Raw genomic sequence first — 20,025 nt, 5'->3', positions numbered from 1 at the left:
CACAAACAACCTCGAAGGCAGGATTGCACCCGAAGAAAATTATGCTCTCAGTGTGGTGGGATTATAAAGGTATCATTTATTATGAGCTCTTACCATCAGGCAGGACGATCGATTCAACTGTATATTGCTCCCAATTAACGAAATTGAATCAAGCAATACGTTCGAAACATCCAGAATTGGCAAATCGAAAAGGAGTCGTCTTCCACCACGACGATGCCAGACCCCATACTTCATTAACTACTCGGAACAAATTGTTAAGGCTTGGCTGGAATGTTTTGCCTCACCCTCCTTATTCACCAGCACACTCTGATTATCATTTGTTCCGGTCGCTGCAAAATTCTCTGAACGGGAAAAACTTTGCTAATAATGAAGCTGTTAAAACGCAACTGGATCAGTTTTTTGCCGGTAAACCTCAGACGTTTTATGAATGTGGGATTATGAAATTGGTAAAAAGATGGCAAGAAGTCATAGAAAAGAATGGTCAATACATTATTGATTAGTATATATTTTGTATATTAAATAAATTGTATTTTATACCAGTCAAAAAAACCGAACGAACTTATTTGCCAACCCAATATAATGTATATAATTGTAATTTTTTATTTCAAATGTATTGTAATTGTTTTATTATATAAATAAAGTCGAAAAAATTGTATGTAAAAATGCGTTTTGTACTAAAAACCTATATGTAGGATGTCTAATTTTAACATAGATACCCCAATATTATGAAAACGGTATGTCAATGGAAAAAATGTTTTAGATACAAATTGTATAATTTGGAGGTGGACATTAGATGGTGACATTGGTTTGACCTTTAATAGTCACGAAGGTCTTGAATTTTTTTAATGGAACCCCCTACTTTTTATTGCATATTTTTTAAGCTTACCTCGAGAGCTTTTTAAAACACTATAATAAAATATTTTTGCATTACGTACTTTTCGAGTTATGAGGCTTGAAAGTTGTAAATAAAAAAAAAACATATATATATATATTTTTTTTTATATATATTTTCCATATTATTATTTTTTTCAGTATTCTAAGAACATTTTTGTAATATGTCAAGAATATTACGTGAAGTGGACATTCCTATGATATTAAAAAATATTATATAAAACATTCTTAGAATATTATAAGAATGTTATTTTAATATTGAATAATATCCATATAATACTCTAAGAATATTACGCGCTTATAGGATATTTAAGGCGCGCCTTTGTCTTTCGATAATTACACAATCAGCCGGGAATCGCGGTGAAGCGCGAAATGTAACCCGCCGCCGTATTCTCCGACTTGTCTCCGGAGAGAGGGTTAAAGTTATCGTCGTTAAATTCGCCATTTGCCGCACCGTCGAGGCAGCCTCATCGAGCGCCATTTACGTAATGCCTGTGCGACCCGAAAACGTCTCCTTTCGTGTGCGGAATACGGCACACTAAACGTCTGCGAAGACGTCGCGATGGAATGCGATGGAAACGAAGGGGGAGGGGGGAGAGAAAGCTACAATATGAACGTTAAATATCGAACAGTGGGGACTCTCTCTCTCTCTCTCTCTCTCTCTCTTTCACGGCGAATTTATGGCATGTCCCGCCCCCCGAATCCCGCGCAATAAGATAGCGACTTTGCGTGCCGCTTGCGAGTTCGCACACTACCAGGTGCGAACTTTATGCCCTCCCCTTATCTGCTCTCCCCCCGTTTCCTCCGCTAATTTCGTTTTATTACAAAATTTGTTGCTGCCCGATGGAGTTGGGCAATATAGTATCGATACATAGAGAAATAAAGATTTCTTCCAGAAAAATAGGTTTTTCCCCCGCGATTTATGGAGGAAAACCTTTTTTTTGGGGGGAGGCACAGTCCTATTTCCCTATGTAACGATACAGTATCGATACTGTATCGCCCAACTCTACTACCCGATGGCCCGCTTGAAAGAATACGGCATACTTGTAGCGCGCCGATCCGATAATAGTGACAGCAAACAAGAGTAATTCCTCGGTAAGCGAGAAATCGTTAACACAACGTTGTTACATTTGATATTTTATAACATTTTCAACGTTTTCAAATATGTAGTTCTTAATGTTGTGTATAACGTTACTGTTGACAATATTTGACCGAAACACTAAGAATAATATTTCCACATCATAATTTTAATATTTAAAAATATATTATCAGGCAACAGTTTAAAAATATTTGTAAAATATCATGTCAAAGTGTTTGTAAAATCCACATAAAATAAGTGTTTTAAGAGATTTGTTGAGTTCTAAGAGATTTAATGTTTCTTGCTTCCCGGGTAACCCGTCGAGAGATGGCCAATATTTGCCGAATTCGCGGCTCCGATTCTACCTTCTTAGATAATTCTTTTATTATTTAACCCTTAAAAGTATGATGGGAAGAATACTTCGCATCCTTCTACTTTCAGATTTTTATCGATAAAATTTTCATTGCTGCATTTGAACTGTTTCTTTTTATTTTTCTAATATCTTAGGGATAGGTGAATATAGAAAAATCGTCAAAATACATATTTTATTAACTGCAAAAATACTATAAATAACCAAATTAAGAAAAATGCGTTTTGTCACAGGAAATACACTTTCCAGTGACTTTTCCAAAATTTAGATATTAAAACTTACATATAAGGTTTTCTGAGGTCACCGATTACGGATAATCTGATGTCAGAATTAGAAGATTTTCAAAATTCAAAATGGCGCTCTAAGATGGCGGACTAAAATTGCAATAAATCAAACAATTCTCTTCAAATGTGATATATAGAGGGTTTTCGGATCGATTATGAATCCGAAATTGAAAAATTACAAAATTCGAAATGTTAAATATAAAATAGTGGATCAAACATGCGAAAACTCAATGTCTATGGCTTTCAAAACTGAGTACAAATTACAAATTATGAAATACGCTATTGCAAAAACGAATTGGAAGGATTGAAATGATATAATCTACAGATAAAATCTCGCTTATACAGAGTGGGGCAGTCAAACCCTCTTTTTTCATATAGCTCGAAAAAAGTTAAAAAGAAAGAAAATTCAATTTATTGTAAGAAATTTTAAGTACATGAGTGGAAATTTATTTTTAGGCAATGAAAAGTTCACTTTTTGAAAATCATGTCTGGTAAATGACGACTGTTATTTTCCAAGCATGTTGTAAGTCTTGTACAGAAATTTTCACTAACTCGTTGCAGTATCTGTGGGCTGATGGCACGAACTTCTTCTTCAATCCGCACTTTCAACTGTTCTAGGGATGGTGGGCGAGTAGTGAAAACCTTCGATTTTAAATAGCCTCATAGAAAGTAGTCACAGGAACTGAGGTCCGGCGATCGCGGAGGCCAAGGAACATCCCCATTTCTGCTAATAACCCGATTCGGGCTCTCAGAAAATTCATAGAGATTGCTGCCGTATGGCTAGTCGCACCATCTTGTTGGAAGAAACAGAGCAATGCTGTGGCGTCGAGCAGATCTTCGAGGGCTTCTTGCGATCGCAACTCGCACAGCTTCCACATTCTCAGGAGTGCGAATAGTCCTTGCTGTACCTCCTCTTTTCTTCGTTGTCTGACCTGTTGTTTCCAAATTTTCAATCCAATTCTTAATGGTTTTTCTGTCAGGTACAGGAGCTCGAGACAAGAGATTAAAATGTCGACGGAACGCTCGTTGCGCGCCTACGTAGCTTTCACAATTCAGGTAAAACGCTTTAACGGCGAAACCTCGTTGTTCTCTGGTCCAACGCTGCATGGCTACTAAACTTCCCACTACCTAAAACGCAAAGGTCAAACCCCCACCCTTCCTCGCTTTCAGTACTTTTTTCCGAACTATTTGAAAGAAGGGGATTTGACTGCCCCACCCTGTACCAAATTTGAAGTGATTCGGTTGATTTGCTATAATTCCTCCATATTGGATGCGCCGTCTTAGGTTTAACAAATTTTTCAATTTTGACCTCAGATTCGTGATCGGTGACCCCAAAAACCCTCGGGTACCAAATTTAATGAAAAATAAGCGGGAGGAAAAATGTGTGCTTCAAAGGATTAAGAGAAGGATTTCGATCGCGCGTGCGCGCAACATTTATCTTGCGAATCGGATAGCTCTGACGACGAGGGAGGTGACGATCACGGATTAATCTGTTTTCACATCGTCATGATAATGCCGCCAGCTGTTTTGCTCAATTGCCATGAGGGAGGTTATTACAATTAGGGTTAATTGCCCAGTAACGGTGCTTTTCCACGCGTGACTTATGTTGTAAGATAAATATGCTCGATAATTTATCAGCTTAATTTTACATCATACGCTACAACTGCCGATTTGCGCGTTACTCGATGAAGAGTTTAACCGACAGTAAGTGAATAGAACTTTGTTAAAGTGAATCGGTGATAATATTTCCGACTGAATTAGCAAAATATATTTCACCGATATCAATGATATTCTGAACGATTTTCGGTGAATACACTTCGATCTTCTTGTACGCAGAAATGAAAATACTAAAGTCAAGGAAATGTAATTACCTGTTTTCCTTTCTTTTAAATTATATTTTTATCAATTTAAGTATATTTTGATGGTTTGTAGTAAATAATTTAACGCAGTAATACCTTAATTCGTGAATGAATTACTGCATGCAAGTTAATCATTCCAGATTTAAGAGAATGTTTACTAGAATTGTGTGATACTTCTTTTCTATTGAAGAAACTTCATGTTTTAAATTTCGATATTCCTTCGTCCAACGAATTAACCCCTTAACCTACAGATTCGAAAATTTCGGGCCTTGCATCTACCACTATTATTACATCGCTTACCAAATATTCTACAAATCCCGATCATCTACTACGGGCTATGCCCGTAGTTGTAGGTTAAGGGGTTAATCCAGTATTCGAGTTTAGTATTTTCTAGGATTAAAATTCTAATGTTCCCAAATCTATATGGATTTGATACTTATCGAAATTGTCTTAACATGTATAAGCAGTGTTTGCTGGTATCTAGATAAAAATATCTAAATAATCATCCAAATGAATAAATCATCTTTATGTAAATGGAAGAAATACAAAATATTCATCTTCATCTTGGATAAAAAAAAACATGTTATTTCATTTAAAAATGAAATCTTGGATAAAAATGAAATCTTGGATAAAAAAAAACATGTTATTTCATTTAAAAATGATCTGAAATGATGTTATGATCCATATTCTGAACTCACTTTTGATCTTTTTGTTGGATCCTTAAATTTAGAGTGATTACGTTAACGAATCACTTAACTATGGTGCAATTTTATAATGTGTAGTTATAAATTTTTATAGTTTCTCATGAAAACAATATCATCTAAAAAATTATCTATATATGTAGCGCTACTTTTATATTATATTTCATCTAGATAAACTAAACCCAAAATCATCTTCATCTCACCTAATATGAATCTTTCGGGTTTTATCTCATCTTCAACTAGATAAATCTTAAATCATCTAAAACAAACATTACGTATAAATCAATGTCTAATTATACGAAGGAAATATATTGTATAGTATAATTATATTTTTACTTCTAGCAAATATTTGTCACATAGTATCTGAATAAACATTTTACTCGGATCAAGTAAATATTACTCGAATGTAACACTTGTTTCTTTTCAGTATATTCTTACATCTCATTGATTTTGGCTAATAAAATGAAGTTTTATATATAATATAGTTTTACTAGAAAAATGAAGTTTTATATATAATATAGTTTTACTAGAAAATTTATAGTATTCTACTGGTTACTATTAATTAAATTCTCTCAACAAGATTTTACTGATTTCAGTGCTATATTATAAGTGATTTCACTATTTTTAAATGACAACACACTGATTGTACTTTAACCCTTTTAATGCCGAACGACGATATATCGTCGTTCGCAACACTTGGGAAAAGTGCCAACGACAATATATCGTCGCGTATCCGAGGGCGTCTTATTATTTGCATTGCGAGAAAGCTCTATCTCAAAATAAATTTATAAAACGTTATAAACGGTCTAATTTCATTGCAAAAGAATTAAAAAAATTGTTTTTGGGTTAACTTTTTGTTATATTCTATGCTGGTTGGTTCTGAGGCTCTGTATACGCTGGAGCGATAATGTAGAAACTCGACATGGGATAGTTTCGTTCTCAGGTCCGATATTATTTTGTTAAAAATGATTGAAAATGTAATACTTATACTTCATACTACGTGATCTACATAAAACTGTGATCAAACGATGATTATTCTTATATGCAAATATTGTTTGTAGAAGAGAAACTTGTTTCTATGTTTTTCATCATGTTTTATATTGATGTTATTCGTATGATTTTCAACAAATATTGAAATAAAATTAGCATTACTTTATTCTTTCTTTATTTCGTAATATGCTGCTTTTGAATTTTGTAAATATCATTTTTAGTTTGGTTTTTATGAGCTTTTTCCCAAACCTTAGCAAATTCGTCAAATTGGCTCGGTATTCTTCGCATAAGTACGATACTTTTGCTCGGCATTAAAAAGGTTAAAGAGTACGTCAATACGATATCGTGCGAGTTGATGTATCGATAAATAATACGATATACATTTTAAGCGGAGACCAAAGGAGGAAGTTTAAGAGGCTGATTTGAATTTGAAATTAACGAAATATCAGCAGAAGCACTTTTGGCAATTTAATTGACGTATTACGTTTTATAAGATCTTGCAATAGAATGACTTTGAAAATTCGGAAACGTTTTAACTTGATGTTAGGATCCTTTTTGCTAAGACGTGTCGAACGTGAACTATGAACTCTTATTTTCAATGTACAACGTCATATCTTGCGGAATCGTTATAAATAAATGCGTCTGTGTTAAATAATGCACTCTCTCTTTCTCCCTAAATTTCTTGAGGTGAAATCTCACTCGAAAAAATAGAGTAACTGAATTCCGAGTCATTCGAATTCCGAGTTATTTGAATTCGAACGAGTTTGTAATTATATAGAGTGAATTCTTCGCTCTAAATGGAATCGAGTAAATATTTTCACTCCAAATTGAAAAGTGAATCTAATGTACACCATCATAAAAATATATCCACTTCGATTTAAACATTCGTCATAGAAATATATCCACTTCGATTTAAACATTCGCTCATATACACACAAAAAAATAAGTTTTATAAATCAAGAATAGATATTCTCATATATAAGTAAGAATATTATAATGTTAGAAGATTTTTAGTTTTGATTTGGTGGAATTTGTATTGGTGTATTATTTGCCAAACTCAATAATTAAAAACTAAAAATCTTTTAAGAATATTATAATATTCTTATGCGAGAATATGCGAGAATGCGGAGGAAAGAGAAAAAGAGAGAGAGAGAAAGAGAGAGAGAGAGCCAGCCAGACAGACAGACAGAGAGAGAGAGAGCATAATATACATTAATCCTGGTCTATAATAGATGCTAAACTCTAAGCCTTAAGAAATTGACTAATCACAATTGATTATTCTTCTATAATTCAATTGTGATTGGTCAATTTTTTAGGACTTAAGGCTTAAATCATCTATTGTAGACTTGTATTAAAGCAGGGACTACAATGAGAATTTAAGGCATAAGACTTAAGAAATTGACCAACACAGTCGAATTATAGAAAAAAATCAATTATAATTGGTCAACTTTTAAATCTTACGCCTTAGGAAATTGACTAATTACAATCGAATTATAAGAGAATAATCGACTGTTGGTCAATTTCTCAAGACTTAGAGCTCAAATTCTCATTGTAGATCCCGCTTTATGCGGCGGGAAAAAAATCCGAAGCATAAACGCGTTCATCGAGCCCCTCTTCTTCAAGCCCCGATTCTCTTTCGCTCGGCAAACTCAGAATCCCGCACCTACCTGTCTGGAGGCGGTCGGGGTCGGTGGATCGGACGGTTCCTTCGGCTGGCCGATCTGGTTCTGCTTCCTTCTGGCCTGGCCAGCGGTCTGCGAGCCCTGCGCGGCCGGCCCGCCGCCGCCGCCGCCGCCCCATTTGATCACATGCGGGCCGGAGTTGCGACGCGGCGGCGGGCCGAGCCGCTCGCCCGGGTCCTCAGGCGGCGAGCCGAGCGTCCCACCTGCGGGCGGCGATAGGAACAGGTGAGTGCGATATCCGTGTCCCTGCTGGTGCTCGTGATCGCCCATGATCGATGGTAAGTATCCGTACTCCCGGCTGCGCCGTACGGGGCCGCGCGCGCCGATCACCGACTGGCCGCCGCTGCGCGCCGCGCCGAAACGCGAAATCCCTAACTGGCCGAACGAGGAGGCCCCGACGGTACCGTAAGCGCTGCCCAGGACGGGCCTGACTTCTCCCAGTCCTCCTCCGCTTCCTCCCCCGCCGCCACCGCTGGTTCCCTTCTCGGCCCCGAAGTTCTTGCGGAACATAAGATTCATGACTGACTCGGGTGCGCGCTCGTGGTGCGCCTCGGGCCTGTCGGCTCTCTCGTTCTCTCGCAATGTGTGGTGTCGTGTTTTTGGGTGTATTTTCTCTTTTTGCGTTTCTTTTCTTTCAGCTGCTTGCTTTTTTTCTCTCTACTACCTTTCTCTCTTTCTTTTTCGTTTGTGTTTCTTTTTGCTTTTATGCGAGCCGATGTGTTTTTTCTCGACGGTCGACGGCGGGTGCTCGAGGATGGAAGAGTGGCAGTGGCGGTGATGGTGCGCGACGATCACAAGGGGGACGTACAGGGATTAACGTTACAGCGTTTCTCTACATCTTTCTTAAAGGCCGATAACACGGTAGTCTCTCACGTGGATTCTGCGCTTTCTCCGACTCGGGGTGGCTTTTTCTGTTCTTTTTTTTTTCTTATTCTTTTCTTTTCGCACAGATTTCCGCCGAGAACGCGCCGAAGACCCCCTTTAACTCATGGCGGGCTCTGTGCTACGAGACTAACGATCTCGACGACGCGTTACCTCGAACGTCGACCACGAGGTCGTGCGACGTGCAGGGGAGAGACCGTCGTGACGACCTCTCGTACGACATTTGGGGAAACTCGAGTTTCGCTGTTTTAAAGCCGCTCGTGCCGACGGCGTTGCGAGTCCCGGCTGTGAGACGAATACGTGGGAGCGTGCGCTGAAGTGAAGAGAGGACAAAGCGTCGCGGATTTATATATCCGATATACGAATTAGACCGACGTCGCCTCGCTCGCGAGGGAAGCTCGCATAAATCGTTGATTTTAACTCGCGCTTACGCAAACGTTATTAATACACAGTGTTTGTCGGTATATAGATAAAATTATCTAAACAACTATCCAGATGAATAAATAGATCCTCTTTATTTTTATCTAGATGAAAGAAATTCAAAATATATTTGTCCTCATCTTAAATAAGAAAAATATGTTATCTCATTTAAAGTTTATCTGAAACAATGTTACGGTCCATATTCTGAACTCACTTTTCGACAAAATGAATGAAATAATATGGATATATGCGTTAAGCCCGTATCAGACTAGGAACTGGAGATTAGATTTCAATGAGTCAACAAATTTCGGTTTTGTCTCCTTTGATCTGTTCTTTTTAACACTGCTGAACTTAGCTGCAACTAAAAAGAACAGACCATTTGTTTCAATCGATCGATCCACTTAAGCCCGTATCAAAATGTCGACTTTGAATGGGCAATCAATAATTATTGGTCTTTTTTGTTAGATCCTTAAATTTAGAGCGATTATGTTGACGAATTACTTAATCTTTGTGCAATGTTATGTGATCTGCGTGATTTTTATTATAAATTTTTAAAAGTCTCTCATGAAAACAATATCATCACAAAAATTATCTAGATAAGTAGCGCTAATTATCTTTCATCTGAATAAATCAAAAGCAAAACCATCTTCATCTCACTTAAGATGAATTTTTCGGATTTTCATCCCATTTTCATCTAGATGAGTCTGAAATCATCTAAGGTAAATACTGTTAATACACTTATGCGAGTGTTAGCTGTGAACTCGTGCGGAACTTTTTTTTCGCACACAAACAATGGATAAATAAATAAATAAACGACGTCCAGCTCGTTTCCGCCTGATATATCTTGTCGAGTCGGGACAAGTTTTTCGTACTTTTCAAGCAGGCTTCTCTGTTGCATCAAAGTCGAACTACGCGATCAAGAATTGCGAGGGAAAGAGAGAGAAAAACGATCTCTTCTTCTCTCTCCATCTACGATCAATCTTCTCTCTGGATCTACGATTTGGAAATCGAGAAACACGAAATCCAGCACAACCACCGAGCGTGGGCCGAGGTCGTCGTTACTCGAAGCGCGTCGCGGCTGCACCTTCGAAGGCCTTCAACGCCGTTGGATTCCGTTGGATTTCGCGCGCGGGACCGTTAGTGTGTTGCTAAAAAGATGCGACGGATTTAGCGGAGTCGTGTTACAATTTGTGTTTCGGGCCGAGGTTATCGAACGACGCTAACGATTATTTCAGCGCGCAAGGTCGTCGCGGCCTCGCGCCTCTTCACGCGTTCGTCTTCAACGTCCCCTTTCAGTCCAATACATTCCAACCGGGGAAGCCGCGTCATCATCGGATCGATCGGACGAGACATTATTTTTCTTGTTCGCGAGAATAATCATATTGAACTGTTTAGCTGTCCAAGATTTCACTAATTGCGGTGTTACTGTGAATTATTTCACGTTTAATTGATACTTGACGATTGTCTTGAACGTTTAATGACTTCTACACTCGTTTGTTTATTTTTTTCTCCTGCTTGAATTCGCATTCCTGAACTGAAACTGTTAATAACAAGGCGTCCGTCGTGACTCTTCACTGTTTTTCGGCGAGTCAACCCGAAGGATCCCGATTGTCCGCGAAGTGTTGACGCGCGAAAACGTGTGGATGAAGCGCGACTCGCGATGCGCGACTCGCCCAACTGACGTTCGCCTCTTCGAGGGAGAACTGTCTCGTCGTGGGAACGGCACGGACTTTAATAGCGAGTCTCTCTCTCTCTCTCTCTCTCTCTCTCGATTGATCTAAAGCAGACCGCTTTGTCACGATAGCGCACGACGGCGCAGGCAGTCAGGGTGGTGCGTGAGAAAACGCGAAAGATCGGCTTCGATTCGCGCGCAGTTTAACGCTCGGTGTATTTTATTCAGTAATGATGGAGGTGGAGGGCGAGGGCTGCAATTTGTATCGACTGGTGTTCCTCAAATATATTTTTAGAACGGCTCGTTCGAGAAGACTTGTCTAACGAAGTTTAGCTTTCCAATCCGCAAGCACATTAAGTGCTCACTTCGCGAGCTAACATCGGCGATAAGCGCGCGATCGAAGAGTGCGTTTCAAGAAGGTAGTGCCGGAACATCGAAGAGAGCGGTCTTCAACGGACCGCTCACGTTGAGGCATTACCTGGACGACGATTCCGCTTCGACAGCGCAAACATTTCTCGCGAAGAAGAATAATCTCCGACGGGGCGGGCGACCGACCGGGGTGAAAGTTTCGAATTCGCGGCGCGGAAATTCTTCCGGGTTCACTTGGCAGAGCGGGTCGCCTGTCTCGGACTGTCGCCAACTAGCAACTTCTTCTAAACACGATCGCTCGATCGCCTGATGTATGTACGTATGTACGTACATACGTACGTCAATGGAATTTAGTTAACGAGCTAAACGTCTTTTTACTATTTCATTCGATCTATAGTCTGGTGTCGAGGGACTGCGCGCGCGACTGTGTATATGTGTGTGTGTTAGTTTAGTTCGCGATCAGGCACCAGGCTAGAGATAGGTGATACAACTCGAATGTATCGATACATTGTACTATGCGTGGATAAACATATCGGTATATACAAGATGTATTGGACATCTTGTATCGATACCATCGATATCGGTACTTGAATTGAATGAAAACATTAGATTGACAGTAGGGTTGGGAATAGAGAAGGTCGATACAACTCGAATGCATAAATACATTTATATCGGTACGTATCGCGAATGTACCGATACATTGTGTCGATACGTATCATGGATAAAGGTATCGGTACACAAGATGTACCGAACATCTCGTCTCGATATCACCGGTAGCGATACTTTTAAATATTAGATTAAAAATAAGATTGGGAAGGTTGACTTTGAAAAATAACAAGCGACAAATCGTTAGCTAGTCGTTAAAAAAAGAAAGTAACTTACAATGGTAGTGACTTATAAAAATAATAACTTTAGGTTATCACTCGTCAACCTATTTTGTTCCTCGATCATCATTTTATTTACTTTGGAAAATAGCCCAACGAACGGAATTGAAGTCACAATTAATTACTAATATTTAATTGCTAAGGCTCTGGATAAGTCATCAGGAGACGGTCAAATCGAAAAAATGATCACCATCACGAGCGGTCAACATAGACATATCGAAGTTCGATATTCATTGCATATCAATACGTGGAAATATCGAACGATAAAGTGTCGATGCAATATCTTGTTATTTCGGTACTAAAGTATCGATATTCAAAATATCGATGCAGTATCGCCTATCTCTATTTCCAACTATCAGGGGAATCTGTCGTTTTTTCTGGCATAAGCATCGCTCGATGTAAAGCGTTGCTTGCGTTACTGGCGAGCGAAATACGTCGGTACGTATTTCCTAAGAAACGGGAAGATCTTCTCTCACTCTCACTGTACAAACCGCGGCGTCGCGATTCGTTCCTGATATATTCCGACGTCAGACCGCGGTGTTGTAACCGTGCGCGAAAATTCCATCCGGAACGCTCGGACGGCGGTCGGGTGGCGGCGGAAAGGTGGATCACTTAAGCGTTGGTAATTACGTGCGAGAGAAACAAACGGCGCGAACGCGCTGCGTCATTGCAGCAATGAACCGGGAAAATTTATCCCGGTTGCCATCGTATGTGATAGAATATTCCGCGATCTCTCTCCGCCCTCCGTCTCTCTCGTAATCACGTACAGCGGAGGAAATTCAACTTTACCCGACGGTAAAGTAAAAAGATCGAGATTTATCTCTGTGCTCTCGCACGCACGCACGCACAATGAAGGATCAGTTCTAATAATATAATTTATTCAGACTTTGATCTCATACTTTGATCTTGAAATCTTAAAATTTCCCTTTCTGCTTTTTTCTGTATATCCGTTGTAATTTTCATCGGATAATGACACGACTTGATCGGACGTCATGCTTGGTCGGATATATCATTTTGTTATTTTTTAATTTGATTATCCTATTCGAGATATGATCGGATATTTTTCTCAATGTACTGAAAAAACGGTTGATCGATTTTCACATTTTTCGCAAAATCGTGAATATAGCTCAGTAGGATATTCATTTCTCATTCTTTTGGAATAAGAACAAAGCTAATTTTGCGGACGATTTTTCATCCCGATTTATGCTCACTAAACTTGGTTGACCATGAATGTCCATTATTATTATTATTACACTGAGAAAAATACCCGTTCATATTAAAAAAATAGCAACAAACGGATATGTCTCCGATCAAGTCCGATCACTTTGTCATTTCATTCGAGTTGTGTTTCTATTCAATAAAAATTATAACGGATATATTGGTGACTAAATGAGTGACAAAAGGTGACTAATTTTCCGATTAAGTTTCATCGACAACTAACTTCATCGAATACTCCAGTATAGGTATCCGTCATTTGATCGGATAATACAAAAACAACAATCGGATATATCATTTAATCGGTTTACCCGGATGGAAATTTTTCTTAGTGGATTTCATTAGCGATCGTTCGAATTTTTTTACGTTTTTCGCATAAATGTGATGTGAAATGTGAACGCAACTTGGTAGGATACAACCTAATCACTTCCTCGGAATATCAACGGCGCTAACTTCGCGAAAGTTTCTTTAGATTCATTGAACAATATAGTTAGGCGGTACAATATCGATATAAGGAAATAGGGGTTTCCCCCGGAAAATTAAGGTTTTCCCCCACAAATTGCAGAAGATAACCCTATTTTTCTGGGAGAAATTCTTATTTCTTTTTGTATCGATTCTGTATCGTCCAACTCTACTGCACAAGATTCGGTTGAGCGTCTGTTATTACTGAGGAAACGATCGATTGATTTTCACGTTTTCCGCACAACACGAAATGCAAAGCTGCGAGCACAGCTCGCGTAGGAGACGAATTCTTTGTTACCTCCGGAATAAGGCTAATTTCGCGAACGTTTTCTCTCGGATATCTCGAGCATCATTGCGCTAAGCTCGGTCGGCCACGAGCGGTCGCTATTTAGTGAGGGATTTAGCGACCGTTCGAACTCCTCAAATGCAAATTTCGGAGTTTAACCGGCGAGCCACGGCGACTGTTTCCGGCGGATAATATGTAGATGTATATACACGAACGAAGGACAAGACGGTCATCAATCACCGCTGTCGGAATGCCATTAACGAGTGACAACGCCGACATCTACGACTACTGCCGGGCTCAACCGCTGAGTTGATCGAAAACTACCGATGTGAACGGGAATCAATTGGAAAATACTTTTTCTACGACGATCTATATTCCTATAAGCGTGTAATATTATTAATATTAAGTATTCTGGAATATTAATAGATGGTTATATATCCATTTCTAATGATATTTAAAAAATAATATCATTTAATGTTATTGTAATATTATTTAAGTATTCAACCCCACATATATATGTATGTGATATATATAATTGTAGTTTTCTCATTTCAAATGTACTGCAATATCAATTGTTTTAATATATAAATAAAGTCGAAAAAATTTTGTGTAAAAATACGTTTTATACTAAAAAAAATACATACATGTGGTTATGTGTGTGTGTGTGTGTGTGTGTGTGTGTGTGTGTGTGTGTAATATATATGTATATTTCATTTATATTTTATTTATATATACTTTTCTATATCATTATTATTATTATTACTATTTTAATTCTAAGAACATTTTTATAACATGCCAAGAATATGTATGAAATGGACATATAACATCAATAGAACATTCTTATAATATTATAAAATATTACATAACATTCTTAGAATTTTATAAGAATATTATATTATATTACTATTGAATAATATTCATATAATATTCTAGGAATATTACGCGCTTACAGGGATGTGTGTGACATGACGAGGGCACGTAGTGTCACAACTGGACGCGCTGTTACACGACGAAAGCACGGGCCGATTACACAGGCCGACAAAATGAGACCGACCTCCTTACCCAGAAACCAGACTATACTTTCCCGAAGGTTTTCGGTGCACTGAGTTCAAATCTGGCCGCAGAATTGCTCTATCATCACATCAGGATTTTGAGATATTCTAACCTAAAAGTGCAAAAAATGCCGTTTTTGCCCACTTTTGCGGTTATGTATGCAAGCCAGAGTAATTTTTCTCAAAAAAGTAAAAAAAAAGTTATTAAAGTACAAGTCTTCCTCTTTCAAATGGCGTTGAGTTTGCTTAAATATCTTTTTGCTTCGCTGAGATATTACAATTTTAAGTTTACGAATTTTAAAATTTTCCTATATCTTGAAAATCATGAAAGTAACATAGCGGCCATGTGTACTATCCGCAGCACTTTCTGTTCATGGATTCAACAAGGTTATTTTTATGTATTTTGACCCGCTGATTCCGAAATTCGAGATTGGAAGGCTGGGAAACGTCACTAACATCCGGAAAATTCATAATTATATCTCAAAATCCTGATGTGATAGAGCAATTCTGCGGCCATATTTGAATTCAGCGCATCGAAAACCTTCGGGAAAGTATAGTCTGGTTTCTGGGTAAAAATTTTGTCGACCTGTGTTATTAGACGGAGGTGCGATTTACGGTAGATGGATTCGTATCGCGCGTGATTTCGGAATAATCGCCTACATTGACGTGGCAACGGTCGGGCAAATATCACGTTCGCGTCGTGACAAGTTAAGAACGAGTGCGAAAAACATCATTTGTTTCTGAGCTACGGAAAAGTAGATAAACAGCATTTAAACAAAAACATGTATTATTTCATCGCTCTCTCTTACAAATAAGCCGTAAATATCTTTAATTGGGATAAAATTCGGAAACACGCGTTAATCCTGAAATGCGTCGAGCGTCGGAATTTTTAGAACAGAACGGGACGAAAGTTTTTCACTATCGCGTAGATTCGTACAGCGATTGTGCTGCATTGGATAAAACAACAATGTTATTGGCGTGTGAAAAACGAGAGAGAGAGACAGAGAGAGAGAGAACGGACTCGGATACTCGGAATATCTGCTTTGCTATATTTATAAATAGATGCTATGTTGAAATATTCATGAGTATCTTGATTGGCGTGAATGCGTGGTAGTCTTAAGTTGCAAGCTAAAGTAAAGCGCGAAGTAAAGCGGAAAGTGAGACGATTGTTGGGGAATTCGCATCCACTTCTTCCCATCGACGATCCGCCGGAAGTACTCGAGCTCCTTGTTGCACGATTCGACCCACTCTGCGAGAACATTTCCGTATTCTGATTATCGAGCGCATTCGACAACATTGGATATCGTGTTAGCACACGATATCGAAAGATGTGCGGAGAGAGACGAGAACGGGGGACAAAATAACGTCGGAGTCACGACGGACAATATCCACCAGGCATTTGTGAGACACATATTCCGCGCAATCGATCGATCTCATATCATGATATTCACGCAACACGCGCGATTGACGGCGAGAAGTTCGAATCCAGAATGTCCGAGTGATAACGGGACAAGTGAAAGACCGACTGTACCTTATAAGCGCGTAATATTATTTAATATTAAGTAATTTTCCGGGCATGCTCTTAGAATATTAGACATAATATTCTAATAATATTCTAATAATATTATTTAACATTAAGCAATATTTCTGGAACATTAATAAATGGCTATACATCCACTCCTAATAATATTAAAAAAATAATATTATTTAATGTTATTGTAATATTATATATTTTTTAAATATTCTATTCTGTTCTATGTGTATATATATATATATATATATTGGTATTTGAAATGTATTGCAATACCAATTGTTTTATTATATAAATGGAAAGAATTTTTTGTAAAAATACGTTTTATACTAAAAAAATTATATATATATAAAATAATAATATAGAAATATAGAATAATATAGAACAATATATAAATTACACACACATACACACAAACACACACACATGTAAGGTGCCCTAAACTAATCTTGGTTTCCGCGATATGTAAGTAAAACGGGTAAAACTGAGTAGAAAAGTCATATACCATTTTGCAAAATTCGCAACAGTTAGTGAAGAATTAATTATTTTGTCTGAGTTAATGAGCACACGGGAAAGAGTCTTATACTCTGTATAAAGAAAAATAGTTTACTTCTGAAGTACAGGGTTAACTATTAGGATTTTTGTAAAATGATACAGGATTTTTCTAATCAGTTTCACCCGTCCTATTTGCACACCACGGAAACCAAGATTAATTTGGGACACTCAGTATATATATATTATTTATATATTTTTCTATATTATTATTATTTTATTTTTTTTTATATTCTAAGAACATTTTTATAATATGCCAAAAGTATTATGTGAAGCTTAGAATATTATAAGAATATTATTTTATTATTGAATATTAAATTTAATATTGAATATTAATTATTTTAATATTCATATGACATTCTAGGAATATTGCGCGCTTATGGGGTAACTTCACCGGTCGCGGACGTTTCGACCCTCTCTCATCAGTTTCGCGTCAGTCGCGGTCGAACACAACTAATAACACCGGTCAGTACAAAAATTATATCCTGAATCTAAACCGCCAATTCGAGTTAATTTAGTGGCATTGAGCGCGGATGTAACAATTAAAGTCAACATTTAATTGCAGTTTCCATCATATAGTCAAATAATGATTAAAAGAGAATCTGATATTTGAAGCTTTCACGTAGTATGAAGGAAAGAGAATGTCTTCAGAATCACCTCTTTTAAAACTAATTTTTTATTTAGACGCTGTGTATGGTAGTTTTTAAGACTTTATGAATGAAACATGTATTTTAATTTTTTAATTAATAGATACCTGATAATGTAACATTCAAAAGGAACTTTAGCATTTCTGACAGTATGAAGTATAAAAATAAAAAATTACGGTAAAAATATGTTCTGTTGTTTTATTTTTATACCTTATACTATTAATTTTCAAAAAAAAATATATAGTCTATATTTCTCGAACTGTAGCTAAATAATTTTCACATTGCCATTCTCTGTTTCAATACGTGAACGTAAATAGAAAAATTAAAATTCGAAGAAGATACAATTTGTGATACTAAATTTGTCGACCAATGTAAGTGGGGAGCTTCTCTTCTCGACGAGAGAAGAAAGGACCGTTGCTCTGCACAGATTTTCTAATGCCACGAAATTAACATTAAACAATTTTTCGTCTGATATTTCAAACGCTATATGAAGAGAAACGTTTGACTTGGCATCCGAGTGGCTCACTGCGACTTTTTCGTAGATTTGTTGTCTCTGTGATTTGCAAATCCGCGATCTTCGAATCGACATACGCGCGCTTCTCCATATTCGGGCGAGAATTCGCGATTTCGGTTTGTTCTTCTTCTTCGCCAACGCTCTGACAAGTTGCGCTAACGCGTGGAAAATAGTAGCGACATCGATCGTAAGTATCGAGAGGACAAATCGTCGATCGGTATATTGCGAGTAAACGTGTGTGTTCTGTACAGGTCGATTTCAGCTCGCTGAAATATTCATTCAATCGCGATACACGATACACGCACGCCGTTCAGCTGCGCAAGATCTACGGCGACAGTGATAGCGCGCGCATAATAGCAGACCGGCATATACCGCAAGATGCGGGATGAAAGGCAAGACTTTTCTGTGAGCAACGAGACAGCTACAGGGTTGGAGAAAACAAAGAGAGAGAAAGAGAGAGACAGAGAAAAAGAGATGAGAAACAGAGAGAAAAGGAGAAACAAAGAGGGAGGGAAAAAGAAAGAGAGAGAGAGAGAGAGAGAGAGAAAATGGTAAATAAATAGATAGATAAAGTGAGAGAGAGAGAGAAAGAGAGAGAGAGAGAGAGGAGCACAGACACTCACGGCACACACGTGTTTCCACACGCGGTAGATCGATACTGTATTGAAATATTCACGGTGTAACGCGACGTGTGCCGCGGCGGCGGCGTCGACGACGGCGATACGTCAAGGTCCTTCCTCCACGAAGGTTATTATCTCCGCTCGTCCGAGACGTGTTTGATTCAGGCATGCGACGCCACGCGACGTCTCTCCTTCGACGGCGTGATGCCGGCACCTCTTGACCTCGGCCTCGAGCGCACACGTTTCTCGGAGAGGCACGCACTCCCCCACCGGTACCCCGGCGAGCGAGCTAGCGCATTTTCTGCCGTCACCCCTCGAAGGTCGCGCGCGCGCGCGAGGGTGAGGAAGGGAGACGGATAACGAGCGCGGAAACTCGACGCGGGCACTCCTGGCGAACGGCACCCTCGCACTGCGCGAGGCATGCAAGGCGTCGCGCGACGCTTCCCCGCAGGGCCGTCGAAACGGCGAACCCCCGCAACAGTAGTAGTAGTACTTGCAGTAGTAGTAATAGTAGTAGTGGCGGTGGACGCGAGGAGGCCCGAAAAGTCGAAACGCAATGCCTATCTGATTCACGGTCCAAACCGGTTCACTCCGTGGAGCTTCCGTGAACTTCCAAGCGTAATATCGCGATATCGGGGAACGCGACCGAGACAGGCGAGCGTTTATTGCGCGTCGTTCGCGTATTTGGCGGGCGTCGCGGTCAGGATGTGTTAGAGACGATGACAATATCTATTTTCGAAGACGCTTCTCTCCCTCCCTATCTCTCTCTCTCTCCGGAGACGCGTGGGCACGCAGACTTTCGTACGCTCGCAGTTAAATTAGAAATTAATTTTCGTACGTCAGTCATGATAAATCATCATAAACGCGTAATATTTCTAGAATATTATGTGAATATTATTCAATAATAATATAATATTCTTATAATATTCTAAGAATGTTATGTAATATTTTCTAATATTATAGGAATATTCTTAGAATATTGAAAAAATAAAATAATAATATAGAAAATATATAAATTATGTATATATATAAATTATATATATATATATATATATATATATATA

General features: G+C 38.5%; 2 protein-coding genes across 5 annotated transcripts in view; both read right to left on the bottom strand.

The window, feature by feature from the left end:
- Positions 1 to 19,654, bottom strand: part of LOC106747057 — a 33,402-nt gene extending 13,748 nt beyond the window's left edge. Inside the window, exons 1-3 of one of the 4 annotated variants that reach the window (XM_014624338.1) lie at positions 18,965 to 19,654; positions 10,030 to 10,697; positions 7,841 to 9,261 (exon numbers count right to left, since the gene is read on the bottom strand). In XM_014624338.1, the coding sequence (XP_014479824.1) occupies positions 7,841 to 8,374 (534 nt within the window). In that variant the 5' untranslated portion in view covers positions 8,375 to 9,261; positions 10,030 to 10,697; positions 18,965 to 19,654. The remainder of the gene's footprint in view (positions 1 to 7,840; positions 9,262 to 10,029; positions 10,698 to 18,964) is intronic. The other 3 variants (XM_014624308.1, XM_014624318.1, XM_014624328.1) reach the window with 3 other exon arrangements.
- LOC106747072 lies at positions 3,099 to 3,916 on the bottom strand. The gene has a single exon (XM_014624350.1). It carries the CDS (start codon positions 3,728 to 3,730, stop codon positions 3,404 to 3,406), a length of 327 nt encoding a protein of 108 aa, XP_014479836.1. The 5' UTR covers positions 3,731 to 3,916; the 3' UTR covers positions 3,099 to 3,403.
- Positions 19,655 to 20,025: the final 371 nt, after the last annotated feature.

Source organism: Dinoponera quadriceps, unplaced genomic scaffold, assembly GCF_001313825.1.
Source record: "Dinoponera quadriceps isolate SergipeBrazil2010 unplaced genomic scaffold, ASM131382v1 scaffold194, whole genome shotgun sequence".
Taxonomy (NCBI): domain Eukaryota; kingdom Metazoa; phylum Arthropoda; class Insecta; order Hymenoptera; family Formicidae; genus Dinoponera; species Dinoponera quadriceps.
This window is presented reverse-complemented; position numbering and strand designations above follow the sequence as displayed.